A 23,836-nucleotide genomic window follows, 5' to 3' on the forward strand; every position below is an offset into this window, starting at 1 on the left:
GAAGCCCACACACGGTCGGATTATCCGACAACGCGGTCTGATCGGACATTTTCCGTCGGAATGTCCGACCGTGTGTACAAGGGCTAAAACTGAGCTTTTAATATTTCCTCCTCTCCGATCCCCTTTTCATGACTTTACCATTGAGATAAACAACACAACCATTGGCCCCGCCTCATACACGGTGCTATGTGTAATCTTAAAATGCTGACTTTTCCAATCACTGGCTAAATCTTGCCAGCAACATTTCCAGAATTTGTCCCTGCCTAATGACACAATAACTTATTCGCTCCTTGGTTATTTCCCGCCTTCATTATTGCAAGTCCCTCCACACTGGTCTACCTTTACACAGGCTATTCCCCCCTTCAGTCTATTATGAATTCTGCTGCTAAACAAATACACCTTACTAACCAATCCATGACTGCTGCTCCTCTCAATCCCCTCACTGGCTTCCACTGCCCCACCGTAAAAAAAACAAAATACTAACCACAACATACAAAGCCATCCACAACAATCAACCCCGGCTACATCAGCAACCTCATCTGCAGCAATCGCCCAAATTGACCTCTCTCCTCCCAAGACCTCCTGATCTCTAGCTCCCTTTTTATCTCCTCCCATGCTTGCCTCCAGGACTTCTCCAGAGCCTCTCCCATCCTCTGGAACTCCATGCCCCAGTATGTCTGGTCAGCTCCTACCATGTCTGCATTTAGGCAATCCCTGAAAACTCACTTATTTAGAGAAGCCTAACCCCCCTAAGAACTGTACCTAAGTCACCTTAATCAGATCCCCCGTTGCCATTACCTTTTGTACCATCTATCCCCTCCCCTTAGGTTTTAAGCTCCATGAGAAAAAAAAAATTGCAATAACCGTATATCGATTGGTTGGCACAAAAGTTATAGTGTCTACAAAATAGGGGGTAGATTATTCTTTTTATTATTCTTTTTATTTATTTTTTACTAGTAATGGCGGTGATCTGCGATTTTTATAGACACTACGACATTATGGCGGACACATCAGACACTTGACACATTTTTGGGACCATTGGCATTTATACAGAGATCCGTACTATAAAAATGCACTGATTACAGTAAAAATGTCACTAACAGGGAAGGGGTTAACACTAGGGGGCCATAAAGGGGTTAACTGTGTTCCCTGCTACATGTTTGAAGGGGGGGACTGACTAAAGAAAAGGACAGATCATAATTCCTAGCTATTAGGAACACACAAGCCGTCTCTCCTCACAGAGCAGAATAGGGATTTGAGTTTACACACACACACACACACACACACTTCTGTGTTCTGCCTCTCGTGCCCGCGAACGTTCGTGGCCGGCGATCATCATGACAGTTGGCCTCCAGCATCGGCACCCCGTAGTGCAGCGGGAACACTTACTATCCCGAGCCCACGCATAGCTATGATGACTCGCGAGATCATGGCGACCTGTGGCAGCTGGTCGGCAAGCGGTTAATTTAGACATTAAACTCTTAGTGAAAGTCTTAGCAACAAGTTTAAACAATATAATAGGATCTTTAATACATAGAGATCAAGTAGGCTTTATCCCAAGGCGTCAATCAGGAGATAATATATGTAGGGCAACATTACTACTACATGCTGCAAAAAAAAATAAAAAATAAGACAAATTCCTCTTTGCCTCTAATCCTTAGATGTCAAAAAGCATTTGACATGGTCTCGTGGCTATACCTCCATTATGTCCAACAACACTGGGGATTTGGTCCCCATTTCCTTAGTGGGACCTCATTATATAACAACCCCAAAGCCTATGTAAAATATGCAGAATACATATCTAAATGTATTCAATATCAATAGAGGAACTCGTCAAGGTTGCCCACTATCTGCACTTATTTGCCCTCTCCAAACCTCTTGATCAATCAATTGGCTCTGACCCTTCTAAAGCCCTTGAATAAGCTGGACATCAACATAACGTTTGCTGATGACATTTTAATTTTTATGTTCTTTCGTCATATTTCCACTCCCAACCTAATCCAGAAACTAGATAAATGTTGCCCACATATCAGGCTTAATCATTAACATTGGAAAAAAAAACCAAAAAAAAAAAACCCTATGGCACTTAATATTTCCCCATCTCCTTCAGAAGTACAAGCACAGACATCTCCTTGTGTCTCGTGGTCCTCTCTCCTTTCTTATCTAGGAGTCACTCTTACAACCATTACTGAATTCTTCTCAGCCAATCTCCCACCTATTTTACATCACATTACTTCTTTATTAACACAATGGTCTTCTCTCCCCATATCCTGGATAGGTAAAATGAATGTTACTAAAATGACTATATTACCCAAAATCCTTTATCTTTTTTCGGGTTCTATTTGGAATAGATTTAAATCAACAAACGGCCTACAATCTCCACATATTCCACTTTCATCATTCATTAAAAATCCCCTTTTCTACCCTGCTTGGACCTTTCCTAAATCCTATTAAAAATAGACTGTTTTCAGTTAAATTGTGGAGCAATAGCTGTTTATTATACCTTGACATGTTACTTTCTAGCACTGATTTTGAACTTCTCTTTGTGATTTCTTAAACTTTAATAAACAAATTTGCCAAAGAAATAAAAATTGCTGTTCACTGAATCTCTCCATCCAATTCTGACAGAGCTTGAGCTATTTTGCAAAGAAGAATGGGCAAAAATGACACTCTAGAGGTGCAAAGACATACCCAAAAGGACTTGCAGCTGTAATTGCAGAAAAAGGTGGTTCTACAAAGTACTGACAACAAATGCAAGTCACACTTTTCAGTTATTTGTAAAAAAAAAAAAAAAAAAATTGAAAACCATTCATCATTTTCATTTCACTTCACAATTATGTGCCACTTTGTGTTAGTCTGTCACATGAAATCCCAATATAATACATTTACTGTTTTGGGTTGTAACATGACAAAAAGTGGAAAAGGGGTATGAATACAGTTTCAAGGCACTGTAAATCTAAAAATCTGTATATCCAATATAATAAAATATGGAACATCAAATCACACAAGGAAAAAAATGACTTATGTTGATGACATACATTTGTTTCTTGCAGACACCTGCTTCTCTCTCACCACATCAATGTCTCTCACAACCAATTTTGGTAGACACTCTGGGTTGTGTATAACCATCTACAATCAACCACTTGATTTCATCTCTTTGTATATTCACTCTCAACAAAGGACCTGGTGCAGACATCCTCTCACTATAGTAGGTTGTACTAATCTTGTACTTATCTTGTAATGATATGGATGCCTCAACACTTACATTTTCTACATAATTCACCATGCTGGATCATTTTTAAACATGCAGTACTATATTTAGAGACTTGACACAGAGAAGCCTCTCAGGAATAGATTGGAACATCTCCAATACTCAAAAGCTATAGCTGGACTTACAGTACCAGAGCCTTACAGTACCAGTCTACTTTGCTGTGACTCAACTTTAACCACTTGTTTACTGGGCACTTAAACCCCCCTCAGTCCCAGACCAATTTTCAGCTTTCAGCGCTGATGCACTTTGAATGACAATTGCGCGGTCATACAACACTGTACCCAAATGAAATTTTTATCATTTTTTTCCCACAAATAGAGCTTTCTTTTGGTGGTATTTAATTACAGCTCGGAGTTTTATTTTTTGCTAAACAAACAAAAAAAGATGCAAAAAAAAAATCATGTTTAATAGTTTGTTATAAAATTTTGCAAACAGGTCATTTTTCTCCTTCATTGAAGTGCGCTGATGGGCACTGATAGGCTGCACTGGTGGGCACTGATAGGCATAGTTAAGGCGGCACTAATAGGCACAGATAAGGAGGCACGGATGGGTGGCACAGATAAGGAGGCACGGATGGGTGGCACAGATGGGTGGCACGGATGGGTGGCACGGATAGATGGGACTGATGGGCACTGATAGGTGGCTCTGATAGGTGGCACTGCTGGGCACTGATGGGCAGCACTGATGGGCACTGGTAGATGACACTGATGGGCACGGATATGTGGCACTGGGGTGCAGCACCTTTGTTGAGGCAGATTGTGGGCACTGCTGGGTGGCACTGTGGGCACTGCTGGGTGGCACTAACATTTTATTAATGTTGGTGGGCAGGTGGGCACTGGCAGGGCTGGCCATGATCGGGACTGATGTCCCGATCACGGCCGCCGGTGATCGGCTCTTTTTTTTTCTCCTCGCACTGTCAGCGCGAGGAGGAATAATAGCCGATTACCAGCTCCGTTCTATCACATGATCAGCTGTCATTGGCTGACAGCTGATCACGTGATAAGGGGTCGGGATCGACCCCTTGCTCGGATCGGTGATCAGGCGAGTCTCGCGGACTCGCCGATCACAGAGCGCGCCGCGCGCGCCCCTCAGTGTGCGCGCAGGCCGCTCGTGCACGGGACGACGTCAATAGACGTCGTCCCGGAAAAGTAGGTCCGCGCTAATGCCGTTATTTGGCAATAGCGCGGATCCCAAGTGGTTAAACATCTGGCTGGCTGGGAGGGGAAAAATAGGATTTTTGTACTCACCATAAAATCCTTTTCTCTGTAGTTCACTGACTGACACGGCTCCTTTTTTCTTGACCATCGGGTTGTTACGCCACCTTCAGGAGAGGACTAGGCAGAACATGTATAAAACAGAACTTTCTAGTTACACCCAAGGGGAGGTCCCTTCAGTAACAACCCCCCAGTCTGCATCCTGCAGCCTCAGTACATGGGCAGGGTGCTGTGTCAGTCAGTGAACTACAGAGAAAGGGATTTTACAATTGGAGTACAAAAATCCTATTTTCTCTTATGTTCACTGACTGACACAGCTCCTTTGTTTTTGACCATCGGGCTGTCCCCAAGCAGTGTCATAACGAGGGGTGGGAAACAGCATAAAAACTTCACCCACAAACAAAAGTGCTCCCTAACAGGAGAGTAACCACCTTATCTAACCGCATCAGAACTTGCGGTAACCAATGCAACAGTGCATTATACTAAAAGGTAACTGTTTTCTTATCAAAAAGACAGAAAAAATAAGTGCAATTGAAACATTACATGGCCGCCTGCAAAACTTTGCGGCCAAAACAGGCATCAGCTGATACGCTGACATCCACCTTGTAGAATTTTGTAAAGGTGTGAACGGACGACCAAGTTGCAGCCTTGCACTTGAGCGTCAGGCGCTTTATGTCGGAAGGCCCAAGAGGTTCCGATTGCCCTGGTGGAATGGGCCGTGACAGGAAAGGGGGGCACCTGCCCCTTCAAGGCATAGGCCTGTACCACAATCTGTCTGATCCACCTGGAAATGGTGGCCGAAGAGACCGCCATACCTTTTTTCGGATCCATCTACTGAAACAAACAGAGTCTGACTTCCAAAAGGGAGCCGTAGCAGACAAATACACCCTTAGAGCCCGCACCACATACAGGGAATGAAGGGCCACCTCTTTAGGATGTGTCGGTTTAGGACACAAGGATGGTAACACAATGTCTTCATTGATGTGGAATGCCAAAACCACCTTCGGCAGAAAAGAAGGTTGCGGTCGCAAAACACCACCTTATTCTTATGGATAACCAGATAGGGTGACTTGCAAGACAAGCCCGCCAGCTCCGAAACCCTCCTGGCCGATGTAATAGCCACTAGAAAGACCACTTTCTGGGAAAGAGTCAGCAAGGGAATTACTCTGATATTCTCAAACGGCAGTTTCTGAAGCACTGATAACACCAGGTTCAGATCCCACGGGGGTAACGGACGCACCGGAGGAACTACATGTTGGACCCCCTGAACAAAGGTGCTCACTAGAGGGTGAGACGCCAGGGGTCGCTGAAAAAAAAAAAAAAAAAAAAAAAAAAAAAAAAAAAGGACAGCCAGGGCTGATATTTGTCCATTGATGGTGCTTAAAGCCAATTTCTGGACTACACGCTGTAAAAACAGCAGGATCCTGGAAATGGAATAGGTGCACGGACGCCATCCATTCTCCTGACACAGATGTATGCCTTCCAGGTACAATGATATATCTTCCGAGAAGATTTCTGTGCTCTCAACATTGTTGAAATCACTGAGTTCCTTAGCACCCGGCTCTCAACAGCCATTCCGTTAAAACCAGCAATGGTAAAGCAGAATGGAGAATCGGACCTTATGACAGAAGGTCCTCTCGTAACGGCAGTCGCCGGGGAGCGGCCGCAACCAGGTGTACTAGGTCAGCGTACCAGGGGCAATCAGAATTACTGGAATCCCCTCGGTCTTCACTCTGTGAAGCAGACGTGGTAGTAGCTTTAGCGGAGGAAAGGCATAGATCAGTTGGTACTGAGCCCACGGAGCCACCAGTGCGTCTGACGTGTCTGCTCAAGGATCTCTTGTCCTGTACATGAATCTCGACACCTTCCGATTGAGACGGGAAGCCAGGAGATCCACGTCTGGTGTACCCCATCGCAGGCACAGTAGGCTGAACACCTTTCGGATTCAGCGCCCATTCTCCTGGGTCCAGCATCTGGTGACTTAGGTAGTCCACCTGCCAGTTCTCCACTCCCGGAATGTAAATGGGCGATAGGGCCGGGACATGTCGCTCTGCCCACTGAAGGATGTGAGCGACCTCCCGTGCTGCAGCCAAGCTTCTTGTTACTCCTTGACGATTGACAAATGCCACCGCCGTGGCGTTGTCCGACTGGATCCTGATCGGGCGCCCTTGAAGTCTCATTGACCATGTGGAGAGGTATAGCCTGATCGCTTGTAGCTCAAGCACATTGATCGGCAACTTGGATTCCTCCCCCGACCAGAGGCACTGGGTCAACTGTACTCCCAGTACACCACCCCAACTGGTCAAGCTGGCGTCCGTTGTGATCTCTGTCCAATGTAGAGGTAGGAATGACTTCCTGGACCGAAGTTTCGGGCATTTCAGCCACCAAAGCAGGGAGAATCTGCCGATCCAGGGATAACAGATTTTTCCCATTTCGTCAAAATCTCCCTCTGCAACACTCTGGTGTGAAACTGGGCATAAGGCACTGCCTCGAAGGAGGCCACCATGAGCCCCAGGACTCGCATGCAGAAGCGTATCGATGACCACCACAGTTTTACCGCAGCTCTGAGAGTCTGCAGCTTGTCTAAAGGGAGAAACACTCTCGATGGCGATCGTCTAGGTAACCTACGATTGCCATCCCATATTGTCGCAGCAATGCCAGAACTGGAGCCAATGCCTTAGTAAAGACTCGGGGGGGGGGGGGGGGTGATGCCAAGCCAAAAGGAAGTGCCACAAACTGGTAGTGGGCGTCCCCAACTGCAAATCGCAGAAACCTCTGATGCCGTAGGCATATGGGTATGTGCAAGTATGCATCCTGGATGTCCAAAGATGCCAGGAAGCCCCGATGGAGTGCAGCAACTACTGAGCGAACTGATTCCATTCTGAACCTCTGTCCTTTCACAAAGCAATTGAGGGCTTTTAGTTCCAAGATGTACCCCTTCCTTTTTGGGAACTACAAACAGATTGGAGTAGAACCCTGGAACCTTTCCGACTCCGGAACAGGTACTATCACCCCGCGACTTAGCAGGTCCCTTACCACCCAATAGGACCTCCTGGCGAGCCGGGGGAGTAAGGGTATGCTGGAAGGGAAAAATCTGTTTGGTGGCCAGGAGAGGAACTAGCTTGTAGCCAAAGGAAATCAGTTCGCAGACCCATTGGTCGGACAGCCAAGAGGCCCACCAGGCTGCAAAGTCCCGAAGACGGGCGGGGGAAAACCTTCATGCGGTAGCACTCGGAGGCTTGCGGTTCTAGGGACAATTTTGTCCTACAGAGGTCATCCTGTCAGGCTAGAGACGTTTAGCCGAAGCCCCGGGTGGACGAAAAAGCAGTTTATGAGCCTACGGCATGGCTCCTTAGTCTTCCTGGTCTGTGGGAGTAGGGTACTCTTCCCACCGTGGCATTCTTGATGATGTAATCCAATGAGGCTCCAAAGAGCCGCTCACCAAGGAAGGGTAGATCCGTCAGGGCTTTTTTTTTTTAGATGCCTGGTCCGCAGACCAGCATTTTAGCCAAATCAGGCGCCTCAGCACCTCTGCTGACACAGAAGCCCTGGATAACAGAGGGAAGGTATCCAGGGCCGCGTCACAAACGTACTTAAGGCCTTGCACTAACTGGTCTGCTAGCTCCACGCAGACAGGAGAAGCCTGTTGCTCCTCCAATTCGCGGTGCAAAAGTTTTGCCCACTCAGTAAGTGTCTGCGGCATAAGTACGGAAGCCAGTACTGGTCGCGTCGCTGACCCCACAACCGTAAACGAGGAATAGGCCACCGCCTCTGCCTGCCTGTCCCTGGGGTCCTTAAAAGCAGGAGTCCCCTCTACCGGAATCGTGGTTACTTTATTTAACCTGGATACTGGGGGGTCCACGACCGGAGGAGCCAACCATTTTTTAATAAGGCTCTCCTCAAAAGGGCAACGCACCGCCATATATTTTGGGACCGAAATGGTTAGTTGCGGTCTACCCCATTCCTTGTATATGAACTTATCAAAATAAGTCAGATACGGAAACGCCTTAGGTGCACGGGATGGCTTATCCAAAAGGGACCGCTACATCAGCAGAGGGATCTGCTGTATCCTGAATTTTCAGGGCATCACGCACAGCTGTAATAAGTGCTCCAACTAGCGCTTTGTCGTGCACAGACCCGGACGGGGACTCATCCTCACTGTCCGAACGATGCTGGTCAGCGTCATCAGAAACAACAAAGCAGGGGCCACCAGTCTCAGCGGGGCCCTAGTCTGCGTCAGAGCTCTCCTCGGAGGACAGGGGGGGGCAGGAGACGCTTTTTACCACCTTTGCACCCATGCACCGCCTCCATCCTGGCAACGAACGTGTCAAGGACCGCCGACAAAGCGTCCAGAGGCAATGCACTGTTTGCAGGCAAGCCGGTTGCAATTGCCTGGAGTTCGGGGGAAGAAACACCAGTCTCTGTAGCCATGCTGACCCACCCCGTCTGCCACCTGTTGGGGACTTAGGACAGGTGTATAGTCCCACCCTCCTAGCTGCTGCAGGCTGAGGGGCCGCCACTGCAGGACTCACCACCCTGATCGAGTTCTGCACCATTCAGCTAGTAGTGCCCGTGTCCTGTGTCAGCTCCCAGGTGTTTGAGAAGAAACTTCGCTGTTCTGAGCCTCAGGGACCAGCACTGGGAATTAAAACCGCACTGGGCTACAACAAAATGGCCGCCAAACATCCAGTATAAAGGACATAATCACAGGGAAAATGGCCACTGAACTACAGTTAACTGGTTCCTGACCATGCTTCTCCCTGAGTACCACCAAACATGGCCGCCAAACAACTGTACACAGAGAGGGACAGTGAAAAAGAGAAAATGGCGGCAGAAGAGCGCTATGGCGATCAGCATGTGCAGACCTCCAGACACCCAGGGGAGAGACAACAGACACCCAGGGGCACAGCCACCGAGTGCAGGCCCCCACCCAAGGTGAGAGCCCCCCATGGGACCCTTATCTGTATGGCACACCGCTCAGCAGCCCATGCAGCATCCCCCAAGGGGGAGGAGAGATAGGGACAGGGAGAGAAGAGAGGGAGGAGAGGGATCCCCGAATCGACCTCCCAGGGAATGCCCAGCTGCTCAGCCCCACCGAGGTAGGGAGAGCTGTACTTACCATCCGGACGAGCTGGGGACATTCCATCACAGACCCACTCTCCAATCAGTACGGGGTGGCTGCTGGCCATGGCACACTGACTCAGACATCAGTTGCCTGGTCATATGTGTGTCCTGGAGCATTGCGCTCACCGGCCACCCCTGGAGCCTGAGGGGCATGTCATGGCCTACTCAGTACCTAGCTATGGTCTGCACATGCTCACTGGCCAGGCTGGGGAGACTACAAGGATAAGGGTACCCAGCCGGCTGTTGATAGTAGATCACAGGATCTTAATCTTGTGCAAAAGACAAACTTCTGCAGAAAAAATCTCTGGAACGATGGGCCTGCAGGGTTCCTAGGTTCATCTCCTTCACTAGGCAGAAAAAACTGAGGCTGCAGGATGTGTGCTGGGGGGTTGTTACTGAAGGGACCGCCCCTTGGGCAGAACTAGAAAGTTCTGTTTTTTTGTACATGTTAACATGTTCTGCCTAATCCTCTCCTGAAGGTGGTGTAACAACCCGATGGTCAAGAATAAAGGAGCTGTGTCAGTCAGTGAACGCAAGAGAAAAGACTACGGACTTCCTCTAATACAGTGTCCTCACTACTGTAGGGTATGAACCCTTTATTAGCTTTAGAGTTGCTTGAAACTGGCCCATCATCTTACAGTAACTTTGATTTGAGGGATTTGGGACATGGCGAAAAGCAAGTTGAACATAACTGGATATACTAGGCTCACGCCCTTCTGGACCTATGATCTACTGCCTGAGCTCTGTAAGCTAAATAGATTGCAAGAGATGGGATAGCATTTCCACCCTAATCTCTATGCCAATAAGGTCTTTAAATCCTGCCAACAGTTTCACACTGAATTTAAGTGTGACCAGAAATCGATTTACCAATACTTCCAAATTCAACTTGCATTGCAGGGTAGGCAGTTTCTACCCAGTACTGCCTTTGGGTCCACCTTGGTACTAGATAGGTTAGTACAGATAAAAGTAAGGGCATCATTTCCCATGTTTACTCCCAACTGTTAGACAAATCATTTGCCAAATATCCTCATTGAAAGTAGAAACTTAGACTTAGGACCCATGTCCGATGTCTGGGATGAGGTACTATAACCTGTTCAACTAGTGTCTTTATTACTCTTTCACAAACTAAGGAAAGCCATAGACTTCAATTTTCTTTCCTCCCCCAAGGGTGGAAGATAGGTGAATCAAGCGATTTTCCTATTACCACAACCAGTATTAATGGGGGAATCCGTTCCAGCAGCGCTATTGAGTCCGGTCAGCAGAACACAATGATTACTGCGAGGGACTTTAGAAGAGTAAAAAAATAGGAGGGGAGTGCCCCCTACCCTAAAGGCAATTAGTCCTTTTAAGGCTATGAGGTCACTGAGGTGAGCACAAAGACACGATTACATTGTAAAAACATTTTTATTGTAAAAACTAGATAAAATCTGAAAAAGTATGAATACAGACACATAGGAACATCAAGCTAACAATCAGCCAGTGTTACTTATTTGCATTAAAAACATTGATGAATTTCATGACTGCAGGATAATCCAATGCGTTTTGCAGAGATCTGCCTCCAATGAAGATGTACGGTGAATTTCCCTGAAGAAGCAATTTATAATTGTACATGTCCTCCAGTGTATAGTGAAGCTTAACTACCACTTGACCACCAGAACCGCATCGGACAGGCATTGCATCACATCATAAACCGACTAGGGCGGGGAGGATTCACATCTCTACAGTCCATACACATATAGTATAGCCAGAGTCTTTAGTTTGCCACCGGAGCACAGTCTGATGCTTCCTATTTTCCACCATAGAAAAGTCATTCTCACCCTAGTCCATTTACGATGTGATCCAATGCCTGTCAGACATGGTTCTGGCATCAGGGGGGACCAGATGGTCAAGTGGTAGTTAAGCTTCCCTATACACTATAGGACATATACAATTATAAATTGATGAGATGCATAATGAGTTTCCCTGAAGAAGCGGAGGCAGATCTCTACAAAACACGTTGGATTATCCTGCATCTATGAAATTCATCAACGCTTTTAATGCAAATAGGCAACACTGGCTCATTGTTAGCTTGATGACGTTATTATGCATGTGCATACATACTTCTACTTTTATCTAGTTTTCTACATTAAAAATTGTATGTTTTTGCAATCTAATCGTATCTTTGTGCTCACTTCAATGACCACCTCATATTCTTAAAAAGTCTTAATTGCCTTAGGGTAGGGGGCATTCCCCTACCATTTTTTTACTCTAATAAATGTATCTAGGATTTGGATGTGAAGTGTGTTCCTAGAACTCTTTCCACGATTTAGCTACTGTTAGGGGCCACTGGCAGTAATCACATATGTAAAATTCAATAGGCTAGTCATGCTGAAATCGATCAATGAATCAAGGGTACAACCAGCCTGCCCATAGATGGATCAAATCTTGGCCGATCGTTGCTGAACGGACAAGATTTGAGCCATCTATGGGGGCTTAATACAGCTTTTTATTGTTAGAGTTCATCATGCTCATGGATTTGTCCATAGAATTGGCCTGTAAATTGACTAACTGTAGCAAATTTGACTGTCAACTGGGGAAATCTTATTAATTTTCTTTAGCGTTGTGCCACATTACAGAGATATTGGACTGGAGTAAATATCACCCTCAACAACATCTTTGGGATCAACTTGTCTGTTGATGCAACATGAATTCTCAGCAGCTCTGATGCTTGCCCTGCAGATGATCATTTATCGATCAATCATCACTTTTATCATATTCTTTCACAGTCTATAGCTTAAAAATGGATCTTGACGTGTCCACTTAGTTAACGACTGGATCTCAGAACTAAACAAATACATCTCCTTTGAAAGGCATACTTAATTGAGAAATGCTACATGCAAGTTCACTTCTATCTGGTCGAATTGGATTGAGTTGAAGTGCCCTCTTACCGAGTCGTGCATGGCAGTCTACCTTGTCATTTACAGGCTTTCTAGAGTTGAATGCTCTTTTATAAGCTGTTTAGTATTGAACAATTGATGTACTGTCCTCCATGTATTGAGCTGTACCTTGTTTGTTAGGTTGGGCCTTTTTTGCATTCAAGTAGTATTTCACTGCCTGGCAGTTTTTGTTCTTAAAACATAACAAGCGTTAATAAAAATTATCAGATTAAAAAATATATATATATATATATATCTTCTCAGAGATACACAATGGTTGTGTTTTACTGGTCTCCCTCGCAATGCAAGTATATGGCACATTTCAAATTTATGCGTGAGGTTTTTACATGGAAACCCTACATAATTATTGGAAAAGGAAGTGTAGCGCTTAAAAGATAAAAATAATCAAGTTCATCAAAAAAAAATTTGATCGATCAGTATAAAGTCCATTTAAAAGGTCTTCATATATGGAAGGAAAGACCGACCATTACCATCACCCAATAGTACTGACTCTTACCATCAGTGTATAGAGTATACACTTTTAAATGTACTGAATGGCGGCACGATCGATCCTTCCCACAAACACTGTTCCACTCCACATGCGGTTAAAGCGGCTCCACCTCATGTAAGATCATTAAGGGTAAGGAAATCACTCCACATCCAGAAAAGACCTACTACAGGCAAGCTCCAGCATCCACATATATGAAAAAATAGAAAGGAGCGCTCATTGCGCAATGATCGATACAAAACAATTATTGAAAATAAAATAAAAATGGATCCACTCACATTTAATGTAGCTAAAACAGGCATGTAGAAACGTCCAGAGTTTCAAACTGCTAAAATTGCCGCCACATCATCGCTTTATCATTGTAATGTGGCGGTCTCGGCTGATATGCAAAATTCTAGATTGTCTAACGCGTCTCTGTTTAACCCTCTGGGTCATTTGGCACTTGCCATTTCTGTTTTTAGGGACTTGAAGACCTACAGTCACTAGAGATTAAGAAAAATAGAAGGGAATACACCTTTAAAAGGGTTTTGAGTTGCTTAAGGATCTGAATGACATTGTATGCCCTGCAGACAAAGGGGGGGGTTGTCATTCTTGATAAAAATGCCTACAACACTAAGATGCTTAGGTTGCTATCTGATTTGGAGACCTATGTCCCCTTTAAGGGGAAGCCCACCCTTAAGTACAAAAAGGAATTAGTGGTGGTGGTGGTGGAGGATGGATTCCAAAATAAGATCATATTCAAAAAAGAAAAGGCATTTTTAGTCCCTACAGCACCCCGTGTCCCAGTAAACTATTACCTGCCAAAAGGTGCATAAGGATCCTGTTTACCCCCCTTGTAAGGCCGATCCTTAGTGGCATCGATTTGGTTACTTCCAGGGTAGGCAAATATGTGGATTACTTTTTGCAACCTCTGGTGATAAAAACTCCTTCTCATTTGAGGGACCCAACACAAGTGATTAATGCACATAAAAGGGGTGGAATGGAAGGACATTTAGGAGGATACTTTTGCCACCGACTACGTTTCCTCTTTGTATACAGTGATTTCCCACCAACATGGGAGAGAAGCTGTGGAGCATTTTTTGAGAACCGATACTCTCCATAACAGGCAGAGGGTGTTAATTTTGAAGCGCCTTGACTATGCCATGGAGCACAACCTTTTGTTGGCATGATGGTTTATAGTATGTCCAGAATAGAGGTGTGGCCATGGGGGAAAAGTTTTCCCCCAGTATAGCCAACCTCTTCATGACAAAATGGGAGGAGGATGTCGTCTATCAGGGACCCAGATCGGAGTTGGTCTTCTGGAAAAATACATAGATAACATCCTCCTCCTATGGGATGGCGACCATGAATCCCTTAATGCTTTTATTCCCGGACTGAATATTAATGACGGGATTTTTTTTTAATCCATGAAGCTAGCAACTCTGATATTCATTTTTTGGATCTTAGGATCAGAGTTGTGGAAGACAAGGTCATTACAGCTACCTTTTTTTTTTAAGGAGACAGACTGCAATGGTTTTGTAGATTCCAAAAGTTTTCACCATGGAGCCTGGCTACAATCAGTACCAAAGAGCCAGTTCCTGAAGTGCACGAATGAAGCTGGTTTCGTGAGTGAGGCCTCAATACTTAGGAAGCGCTTCTTGGAAAAGGGATATAAGATCACTGAGCTGGACGATGCTTTTAGACAAGCATCCCAGAGTAATAGTGATGACTTATTAGTCTCCAAACCAAAGGTTCAGGATGACTACTTCAAATTATTTTTTATAACCTCTTATTCTAATCAGCATTACCATATTAAAAAAATCATGCTGAAGCATTTGAAGGTTCTGCAAGGCGATAGAGTGCTTGGTTCCAAATTACCTGACAAACCGCGCATAGTCTATAAGGGTGTACCCCCATTAAGGCTTCAGGTGGCCCCCAATGTGGTGGATCAACCGAAACAGCTTTTTTTCAAAATATGGGTTTTGGTTTTTTTCTTGCAGAAAATTCCCAATCTGCAAACTAAATGTGAATAGGAGTAGGATTCTTTTCAGTCCACTTCCACACATGAGATTTTTCCCATAAAACCATTTATTACTTGCTCCAAACATGTGGTGTACTTTATTCAATGCCCATGTGGGCTGCAATATATAGGGTGTACTATACGCATGTCGCACATTAGATTGAGTGAGCATGTTGCTAACATCAAGAGAGGCTATCCTAAACATAGCCTCTCTAAGCACTATGCGCTTAAGCACGATTGTAAGCCAGATGGTACTTTCTTAGGGATTGATAAGTTCTCTGGTCACTGGAGGGGGAGCAACATTATTAGGGAGGCCTCCCGTCTAGAGACCAGATGGATTTACCAAGCACAGTCTTTGGCATGAACATCGAATGGGATGTCAACTCCTTTATCAACTCCTTTATCAACAATGGTTAGGCTGAGTTGCTAGTTTTTTTTGTTTTCGTTTTCTTTTATTATTTTCTAGTTATGTTTCTGCTAAATTCTGATTGGCTTGTATTTTAGATATAACAGTTTTTTTTTTGTTTTTTTTCTATTTTTGTATTATTGTTGTAATATGATAGCTTTACCACAAAATGCCGCCACCTCTCATTTATCGCCTTTAATGTGTATTTGATTTTACACTGTCTGTTCACTTCATTCCTCTTTTACTCTACTATTCGATTTTTGGCTCTTTGTGATTATTTTTAATCATTCGGACTAGTTATTGAACTATTGGATGTGTATTTTTTACATTTCCTTATTTTGACTATGATGCAGACACTGATCATTTCTGGTCTGTGGAACGCATATTATACCACGAGTACTTCAGGGTTGTATTGAGTTTCACATTACCTTCCTGGTATTTTGCTTGTTTTACATTTCTGCCCCTTTCACCTCCCCATACTGTATAAATAGAAGTCTCAAATGTCGTAACCACACCCCTGATAATGCACTTTTGGTGATGAAACTTTGGGTGGAGCTTGGAATGTGAGATGCAGATCGTGGGCGGTGATGTGGCAGCCATCTTAGTGGTTTGAAATGTTGCATATTTCTACATGCCTGTTTTACCTACATTAAATGTGAGTGGATCCATTTTTATTTTATTTTCAATAGTTTTGTATTGAATATTGCGCAATGAGCGTTCCTTTCCATTTTTACATATATGTGGATGCTGGAGCTTGCCTGTAGTAGGTCTTTTCTGGATGTGGAGTGATTTACTTACCCTTAATGATCTTATATGAGGTGGAGCAGCTTTAACCGCATGTGGAGTGTAACAGTGCTTTGTGGGAAGGATCAATTGTGCCGCTATTTAGTACATTTAAATGTGTATACCCTATACACTGATGGTAAGAGTCAGCACTATTGGGTGATGGTCTTTCTTTCCTTCCATATATGAAGACATTTTAAATGGACTTTATGCTGATCGTTCAAACTTTTTTTGATGAACTTTTATATTTTTTTTTTTAAGCGCAACACTTCCTTTTCCATTTCTTTAATTGTACCAAGCAATTTAGTGTTAGCAGCTCTTTATTTTTTGTATTTCATTATTTTCTTTGTATCTGGCGTGGTAAATCCTTGTCCTACATAATTATTAAATAGCTATTAAATGCATCAGGATGAACCGTGCCACAGTGCATGCAATTACACATAGTAGTGAGGGCTTCTTTAACCACTATAAGACTAGCCGCTGCAGTTGTACGTAGATCGCCATATAAAGGTCACTGGTCGCAAAAAAGTGTCAACAGTGTCCGATCTGTCTGTCGTAATGTCGCAGTTGCTAAAAATTGCTGATCACCATCATTACTAGTATAATATTATATATATATTTTTGTAGACGCTATAACTTTTCAGCAAACCAATCGATATACGCTTATTGTGATTATTATTTTTTAACAAAACTATGTAGAAGAATACATATTGGCCTACATTTAATTAAATAAATTAGCAAAAAAAGTAAAAAATTGTCAGTCTTTGTTTATAGCGCAAAAAAATTAAATTGAAAAAAAAAAAAACGCAGAGGTGATCAAATATCACCAAAAGAAAGCTCTATTTGTGTTGAAAAAAAAAAAGTACAAATTTTGTTTGGGTACAGTGTCGCATGACCGCGCAATGGCTCATTTAATGAAAGAAGGAACACTTGAATGTCCATATTGCTGCCCACAGATTAACTATAGCCTACCCACCACCATGGGTTACTAAGTTATTAATATAATATGAGGTCAAACCTTAGGGGTTTCAATTTGTATGCAATCAGGCAGGCCCCTGCACTACATGGTTTTGGTAAATCTGAAGGAAAAAAAAAATCATCAGAAAATCTGATAGTGTGTATGGGGCTTTAGAGAGCCATCACAAAAACAATTGGAAGGATTTTCTCATCTTTTGCCCCAACAAGGATTTAGCATGTTTGGACTTCCAGTCATTTTAGGACTCTGACAACGGTTACCAGGACAAATAGAAAGGTGAATTTTCCTTGTGAGAACAGACACTACTAGAAACCAGACAAAAAAAAAAATTCACTAATCTAACCAAAAGAAAAAATTTGCCCATTACATACACTTTAACCACTTATGGACCACCCACCGCAGTTTTATGGCAGCTGTTTGAAGAGGAATATCATTGTTATGGCAGCAGGTAGCTGCCATAACCCCCGGTATCCCCTTCTTCAGCGGGCAGTCTGCTACAAGATAAAAGTGATTCCTGCGGCGGACTCACCCCGAGATCACTTATCGGTGGCGGGACGCGATCCGGTGCCTTCCGTCTCTTACCGGAGCTGACGGCAGCAGCGGAGGCAATCGCGTCCTGCTGATGGTTCAGTATGGAGTAGAGTGAAGGGAAGATGGCCCCCACCCGTCTCCATACAATTGCTGGGCGGAAGCGACGTCAAAATGTCACTTCTGCCCATAGCTCTTAAATGGCCAATTTTTTTAACCAATTTTTTTTTTATTACATTTTTTTTATTGCATTTTAGTCTAAATATGAGACTTTTTGACCTCAGATCTCATGTTTTTTTTTTCTATTACAAGGGATGTTTACATTCATTGTAATAGGAATAAAAGTGACAATTTATTTATTTTATTTTTTTTAAACAGTGAAAAAATAAAAGGTAAAATACATAATAATAAAAATAAAAAAATTAAGCGCGCCCCGTCCCGCCGAGCTTGTGTGCAGAAGCGAACGCATATGTGAGTAGCGCCCGTATATGAAAACGGTGTTCAAACCACACATGTGAGGTATTGCCGCGATCGGTAGCAATAATTCTAGCCCTAGAGCTCCTCTGTAACGCAAAACATGCAACCTGTAGAATTTTTTTAAATGTCGCCTATGGAGATTTTTAAGGGTAAACATTTGACGCCATTCCACGAGTGGGCACAATTTTGAAGCATGACGTGTTGGGTATCAATTTACTCAGCGTAACATTATCTTTCACAATATAAAAAAGGGCTAATTTTACTGCTGTCTTTTTTTTTTTATTCAAAAAAGTGAATTTTTTCCAAAAAAAAAAAGTGCGCTTGTAAGACCGCTGTGCAAATACGGTGTGAAAAAAAAGTATTGCAACAACCTCCATTTTATTCTCTAGGGCATGGGTCTTCAAACTATGGCCCTCCAGTTGTTCAGGAACTACAATTCCCATCATTCTTAGTCATGTCTGTGAATATCAGAGTTTTACAATGCCTCATGGGATGTGTAGTTTTGCAACAGCTGGAGGGCCGTAGTTTGAGGATCCCTGCTCTAGGGTGTTAGAAAAAAAATATATATAATGTTTGGGGGTCCCAAGTAATTTTCTAGCAAAAAATAAAATAAAAATGTAAACATTTAAACACCTAAATCTTAAAACGAGGCTGGTCCTTAAGTGGTTAATGTTCTTTAGTAACAGAGTAGGTTTATTGAGAATGCCTTGACAAAATAAAAAGCTCAATCACACATCTTTTAAACAAAACTATTAGTAGGATAAGAAACCTAGCAAAATATGGGACCCATATTTTATGTGACACAGCATAAAATAAAGCACAAGTCCGCCAACTCACCATTAACTGGAGGTGTGGTCTTTGCAACCAAAAAGCATACAAAAAATAAATAAAATAAAAACAAGCGGGCACATAGCAACCCTGAAGTAAAGATGTTACTTCTCAAGACCAAGCGGTTTGACCAAAAATGCTTTATTATCAAAAAAGGTCACAAATTTAAAACAAAAATACATGGCCGCCTATATCTCACACCACTTAAAAATGAAAACGTTGTCATAAAAAGCACCGGAAGCAGCTGCTCGTATGAATCCAACCATACAGACCAGGTCAGTCCGCTTGGTCCTGTGAAGTAACCCTTCTACTTTGGGGCTCCTATGTGCCTGTTTTTTTTTTTTTTTTTAGATTAGTAGTCTAATTAAATACTGTTATTTTAGTATTCTTATTTGGAATAGCTTTTCTGGTCCTTTAATACTCCATAATTTGTAGTAACTTCTTTCTAATGTGACCGACATATTGTTATGTACAGTAAATTCTGGCCCATATGACTGGAACAATCCTTCTCTATTAGCAATCTAAAATTAAGATCATGTAAATTCTGGGCCTGTACCCAAGAGTAGTTTAAATAAAATCATGCAGCTGTCAAAAGCTTAAAACTGCTACAGTTCAAAAACACTCAAAGGTCTTGCCACTGCCCCACCCTATGAATGGACAGTGAAAGGAGAACCAGCACACTGATAAGCTCATCTTTGCCACTCTGCTCCCCTACTAGCATGCTCCTTGCACTGCAGCACAACTGATTGAATTCTTTTGTACAGAGAATTGCAAAAGTAGTCAGACTGGGGTAGCAAAGAGGCGGATACCAAGTCAAATTCAGGTACTTATACTGATTGCATTAATTAAAAAAAAAAGTATTCATTATAAATTCAGTTCAGAAAAAAAAAGAAAAGGGAATAAGGTCACAGAGTACAAGCTCAACTTGGAAACCGTGTCATGCCACATAAATGCTCCAAGAGATTTTATCTGCTTGGATTTCTCGTCAGGCAGCATTCAGGCCTCCAAAAAGTAATTAGCTCTCCGAGCAAGAACTGACGTCTATAAACTGATAATCTAGTGAGGCATCAGATTCTCTGCAACCAATTAGAAAGAATTTATGCATCTTTAACTTGGCTTTGTGCCCTCCTTTCTAGCAGGCTGCTCAGGGCACCTTCATGCAGCACTGGCACAAATGTCCTCATTAATGTCACTGGCTACGTAACACTCACAGTTCAATGGCTTTATTCCACATGATGACGTAGCCTGAGAGCGTGAACGACTCCACGTTGACAATGTGAATGTTTCCTCTTTCTGTGCCCACGTAGAGCCATTTGCTCTGGAAAGGCAGGTGACAAAATGTTATCCTATGGGAAAAAAACAAAGAAAAAACAAATGGGTTACAAGAGTCACCACTAGGGCATCTGTTATGGATAATAAGAGATACAAAATGCTGCAAATAACTGGATAAGGTTATTCACTATACTTTTACATAAAACACAAATGCATTTCTCTCAAAAGAAAAGTAATTTTTCTAGAATTAATATATTTTTTCCCCTTAGTGTTTGATATAGTAGAAACTAGTTAAAACTGCTATTCGCATTTTTTTTCTTTCAGTGTACCATTGAAGGGATTTTCCCTTCCTTCCCGATCCAGAAAACAGGTGACGAAAGCCCTTCTTAGATTAATATTACTGAAACTGGTGTCCCCATTGGAAAACTGCATCTCCTGTTCCAATATGAACCATTACAATTTTGGATTTCCCATCACTTTCTGAACAGACGATAATAGTAGAGCGATAATGAATCCCCCCAGAAGGGACACAGACAGCAATTAAAACCTGGTAGTGGCTCTAATCCCTTTTCTTACTATGTCTCTACTCTTTTTTTCCACTCTTAAAGGAAAAGTAAAAGAAAAATGATTTTTCATTTTGGATAGAGTAATGGAGGGTTATAACCTGTGTCAGGTTTTGTTTTGCCATCTGTGCCCCATCAGGGATATTTCCCTTCCCTTCCTGTCCAACAACTAAAACAGGAAGCGCCCATTCACACAGGGGCGACGCGACTTGCAGCGCGACTCACAGACGCGACCTGCACACGACTTCAGCGGCGACTTGCAAAATGACTTCTGTATAGAAGTCAATGCAAGTCGCCTGAAGTCGCCCCGAAAATACTACAGGAACCTTTTTCTAAGTCGGAGCGACTTGAGTCGCTCCTATTAGAACGGTTCCATAGTACAGAACGGAGCGCGACTTGTCAGGCGGCTAAGTCGCCTGACAAGTCGCGGTAGTGTGAACGGGCACAAAGTGGTAGACAATCCCCACCGGAAGACTTCTAATCTCCAACTGTTCTGGAGACAACAAAAAATCTGGTATTTAACTTTCAAGAATAAACGTGACAAAAAGGGCAAATTTCTATTAGGGACACAGACTGTAATAAAAACATTAAAGGGTGTTCTAATCTATCCCAACTGTCTAAAATTGTAAAACAATTTTGGCTTTAGTTATACTTAAAAAAAAAAAAAATGTGTTCTATTTTAAAGTATAGCAGCACTTACACAATTGTCAACAGATAATTCTTTGTACAATAAAAAGTGGTGAACACTGTAAAACAAGTAGACAAGTAGCATATTAACATGAGGTTACTGTATATAGTGAAATAAAGCTAGCAAAACAATGCACCAAGAGTATAACACAAGATAATTATAACTGTTCAGATGTCCAAATAGTAAATACTTTTTAGTAATTTAGGTACACATGGGTAATTTTACTAGGGGTCTATTATTGCTCAGCCGATAGTCACTTTTTTTAAGCTTTTTCATCGGTCACCAAAAAAAATAATTACTGATATTGCTTCAGGCATCACCCTGGTACCATTCTTTAGAGTGGACGGTTGGCTAGCTTGTAACAACTGCTGCGGCCCAGTAGCCGCTCGGCTGTTATTACAAGCAGCGGCAGGGGATGTCCTCCCTCTCCCGCCGCTCGCCCCAGGCTCTCCCATCCCACCGGGAGAACCGAGCCACCAGCTGGAACATCCGCCGATTGGCTGAAGACCCAAACAAAGCCGATTCTTTGTTGGTCTCTGATGTAGTAACCATGGAAGCAATGTGCTTCCAGATTACTGGCATCTTAAAAGTGACAATTTTTAAAAATAGAAACTAGTCAAAAATGCAGCTCTTGACATTTTGAATACATTCAAGTGCAGAGGAGGGGCTTGGGGTCTTATAGACCCCCGATCCCTCCATAAAGAGTACCTGTCACTGCTTATTACTGTCACAAGGGAGGTTTAAATTCCTTATAACACTACTATTTATTTTTTTAAAGGATGATGTAAAAATAAAAATTTTAAATGTAAAAAATATCGGCACCCAATATCAGCAAGCAGCCGAAAAAACGGTATTGTATCTGCCCTGAAAAAAACAATATTGGTTGATCCCTAAATTCTAAATTTGTACAGTTTTTTGTGGTCGGATCCTGTCTTTAGGAACAGGTGAACAGACCAAATGTATCTAAAATTATGAAATCGGCAAGCTGAACGGCAGGCAGATATACTGTAATAAAGTATTCGGCAAAACATCTGTGTGCAATTATTAGGGTTGCCCCAATACTAGTATCGGTATCGATACCGAGTATTTGCACATGTATCGGTACTCGTGCAAATGCACCAATACCTGAAACCGATACTTTCAGGCTCAGTTCTTTGAGTAGTCAGTGGGTCTCCCAAGGGTTAAAGAAGTGCAGTAATTGGAGCTGTCAAAAAAATAAAAAAAAGAAGCAGCCAGCAATGTTTTTTTTAACAACATTGCTTAGCCCTGAAACACTAAAATAAAAAGAAACATGGGTTCTTTCTGTATATTTCTGTTTCTTCATCTGCAGATCAAAGGGATGAACTAATGGTCCTCTGTTTAACCCCTTAATTTACTCTAATCAGCCTTAATTAACTCCCTATTCACCTCCATTTAATTATTATTTTCCTGCTTTTTTTCTTTTGTTCACGTCTATTTTATAAATGATAAACAATTAAAACTTTTTGTTTGCTTTTGTATGCTTTGTTAGCGAATATTTTTTACACATATACATTAACATATATTTACATATTTCACATTGAAAAAGCACTAAATTAAAAAAAATAAAAATAAAATCTATTTATTTAATTTGTAAATAACTTTTCAATGCTTTGTACCATTGCTGATAGCATAAGCTAAAACAAAACAGTTGCGGTAGGCATCGGTAATTGGTATCGGCGAGTACTAAAAAAAAAAAGTAAAGTAAATTGTTACTTATACTCATTGTAAAAAAAAAAAAAAAAAAAAAATGTCATTGGTGCATCAAACCTTGGGCTGTCTTGCACGAACTGCATGTTTGAGATCTCCTCAGAGTGGCTCAATGATATTGAGGTCAGGAAATTGAAATGGCCACTCCAGAACCTTCACTTTATTCTGCTGTAGCCATTGACAAGTCGACTTGACCTTGTGTTTTGGATCACTGTCATGTTATGTCCAAGTATGTCCCATGCGCAGTTTCCTGGCTGATGAATGCAAATGTTCCTCCAGTATTTTTTGATAACATACTGCATTTATCTTGCCATCAAATTTGACCAAATTTCATGTGCCTTTGTAGCTCACACATCCCCAAAACATCAGTGATCCACCTCTGTGTTTCACAGTAGAAATGGTATACCTTTTATCATAGGCCTTATTGACTCCTCTTCAAATGCAGCGTTTACGGTTGTGGCCAAAACGCTAAATTTTGATCTCATCACTCCAAATGACTGTGCCAGAAGGTCTGAAGCTTGTCTCTGTGCCGTTTGGTGTATTATAAACGGGATAC

The 23,836-nt window shown here is 42.5% G+C and overlaps 1 protein-coding gene across 3 annotated transcripts in view; it reads right to left on the minus strand.

Annotated features, from left to right (window-relative positions):
- Positions 1-23,836, minus strand: part of STXBP5 (syntaxin binding protein 5) — a 641,864-nt gene that overhangs the window by 379,925 nt on the left and 238,103 nt on the right. For all 3 annotated transcript variants that reach the window (XM_077486344.1, XM_077486342.1, XM_077486345.1), the window contains exon 5: positions 20,241-20,375. In XM_077486344.1, the coding sequence (XP_077342470.1) occupies positions 20,241-20,375 (135 nt within the window). The remainder of the gene's footprint in view (positions 1-20,240; positions 20,376-23,836) is intronic.

This window comes from Lithobates pipiens, unplaced genomic scaffold (genome assembly GCF_037356315.1).
Source record: "Lithobates pipiens isolate NorthernLeopardFrog02 unplaced genomic scaffold, aLitPip1_a1.2 Scaffold_18, whole genome shotgun sequence".
NCBI classification, from domain to species: domain Eukaryota; kingdom Metazoa; phylum Chordata; class Amphibia; order Anura; family Ranidae; genus Lithobates; species Lithobates pipiens.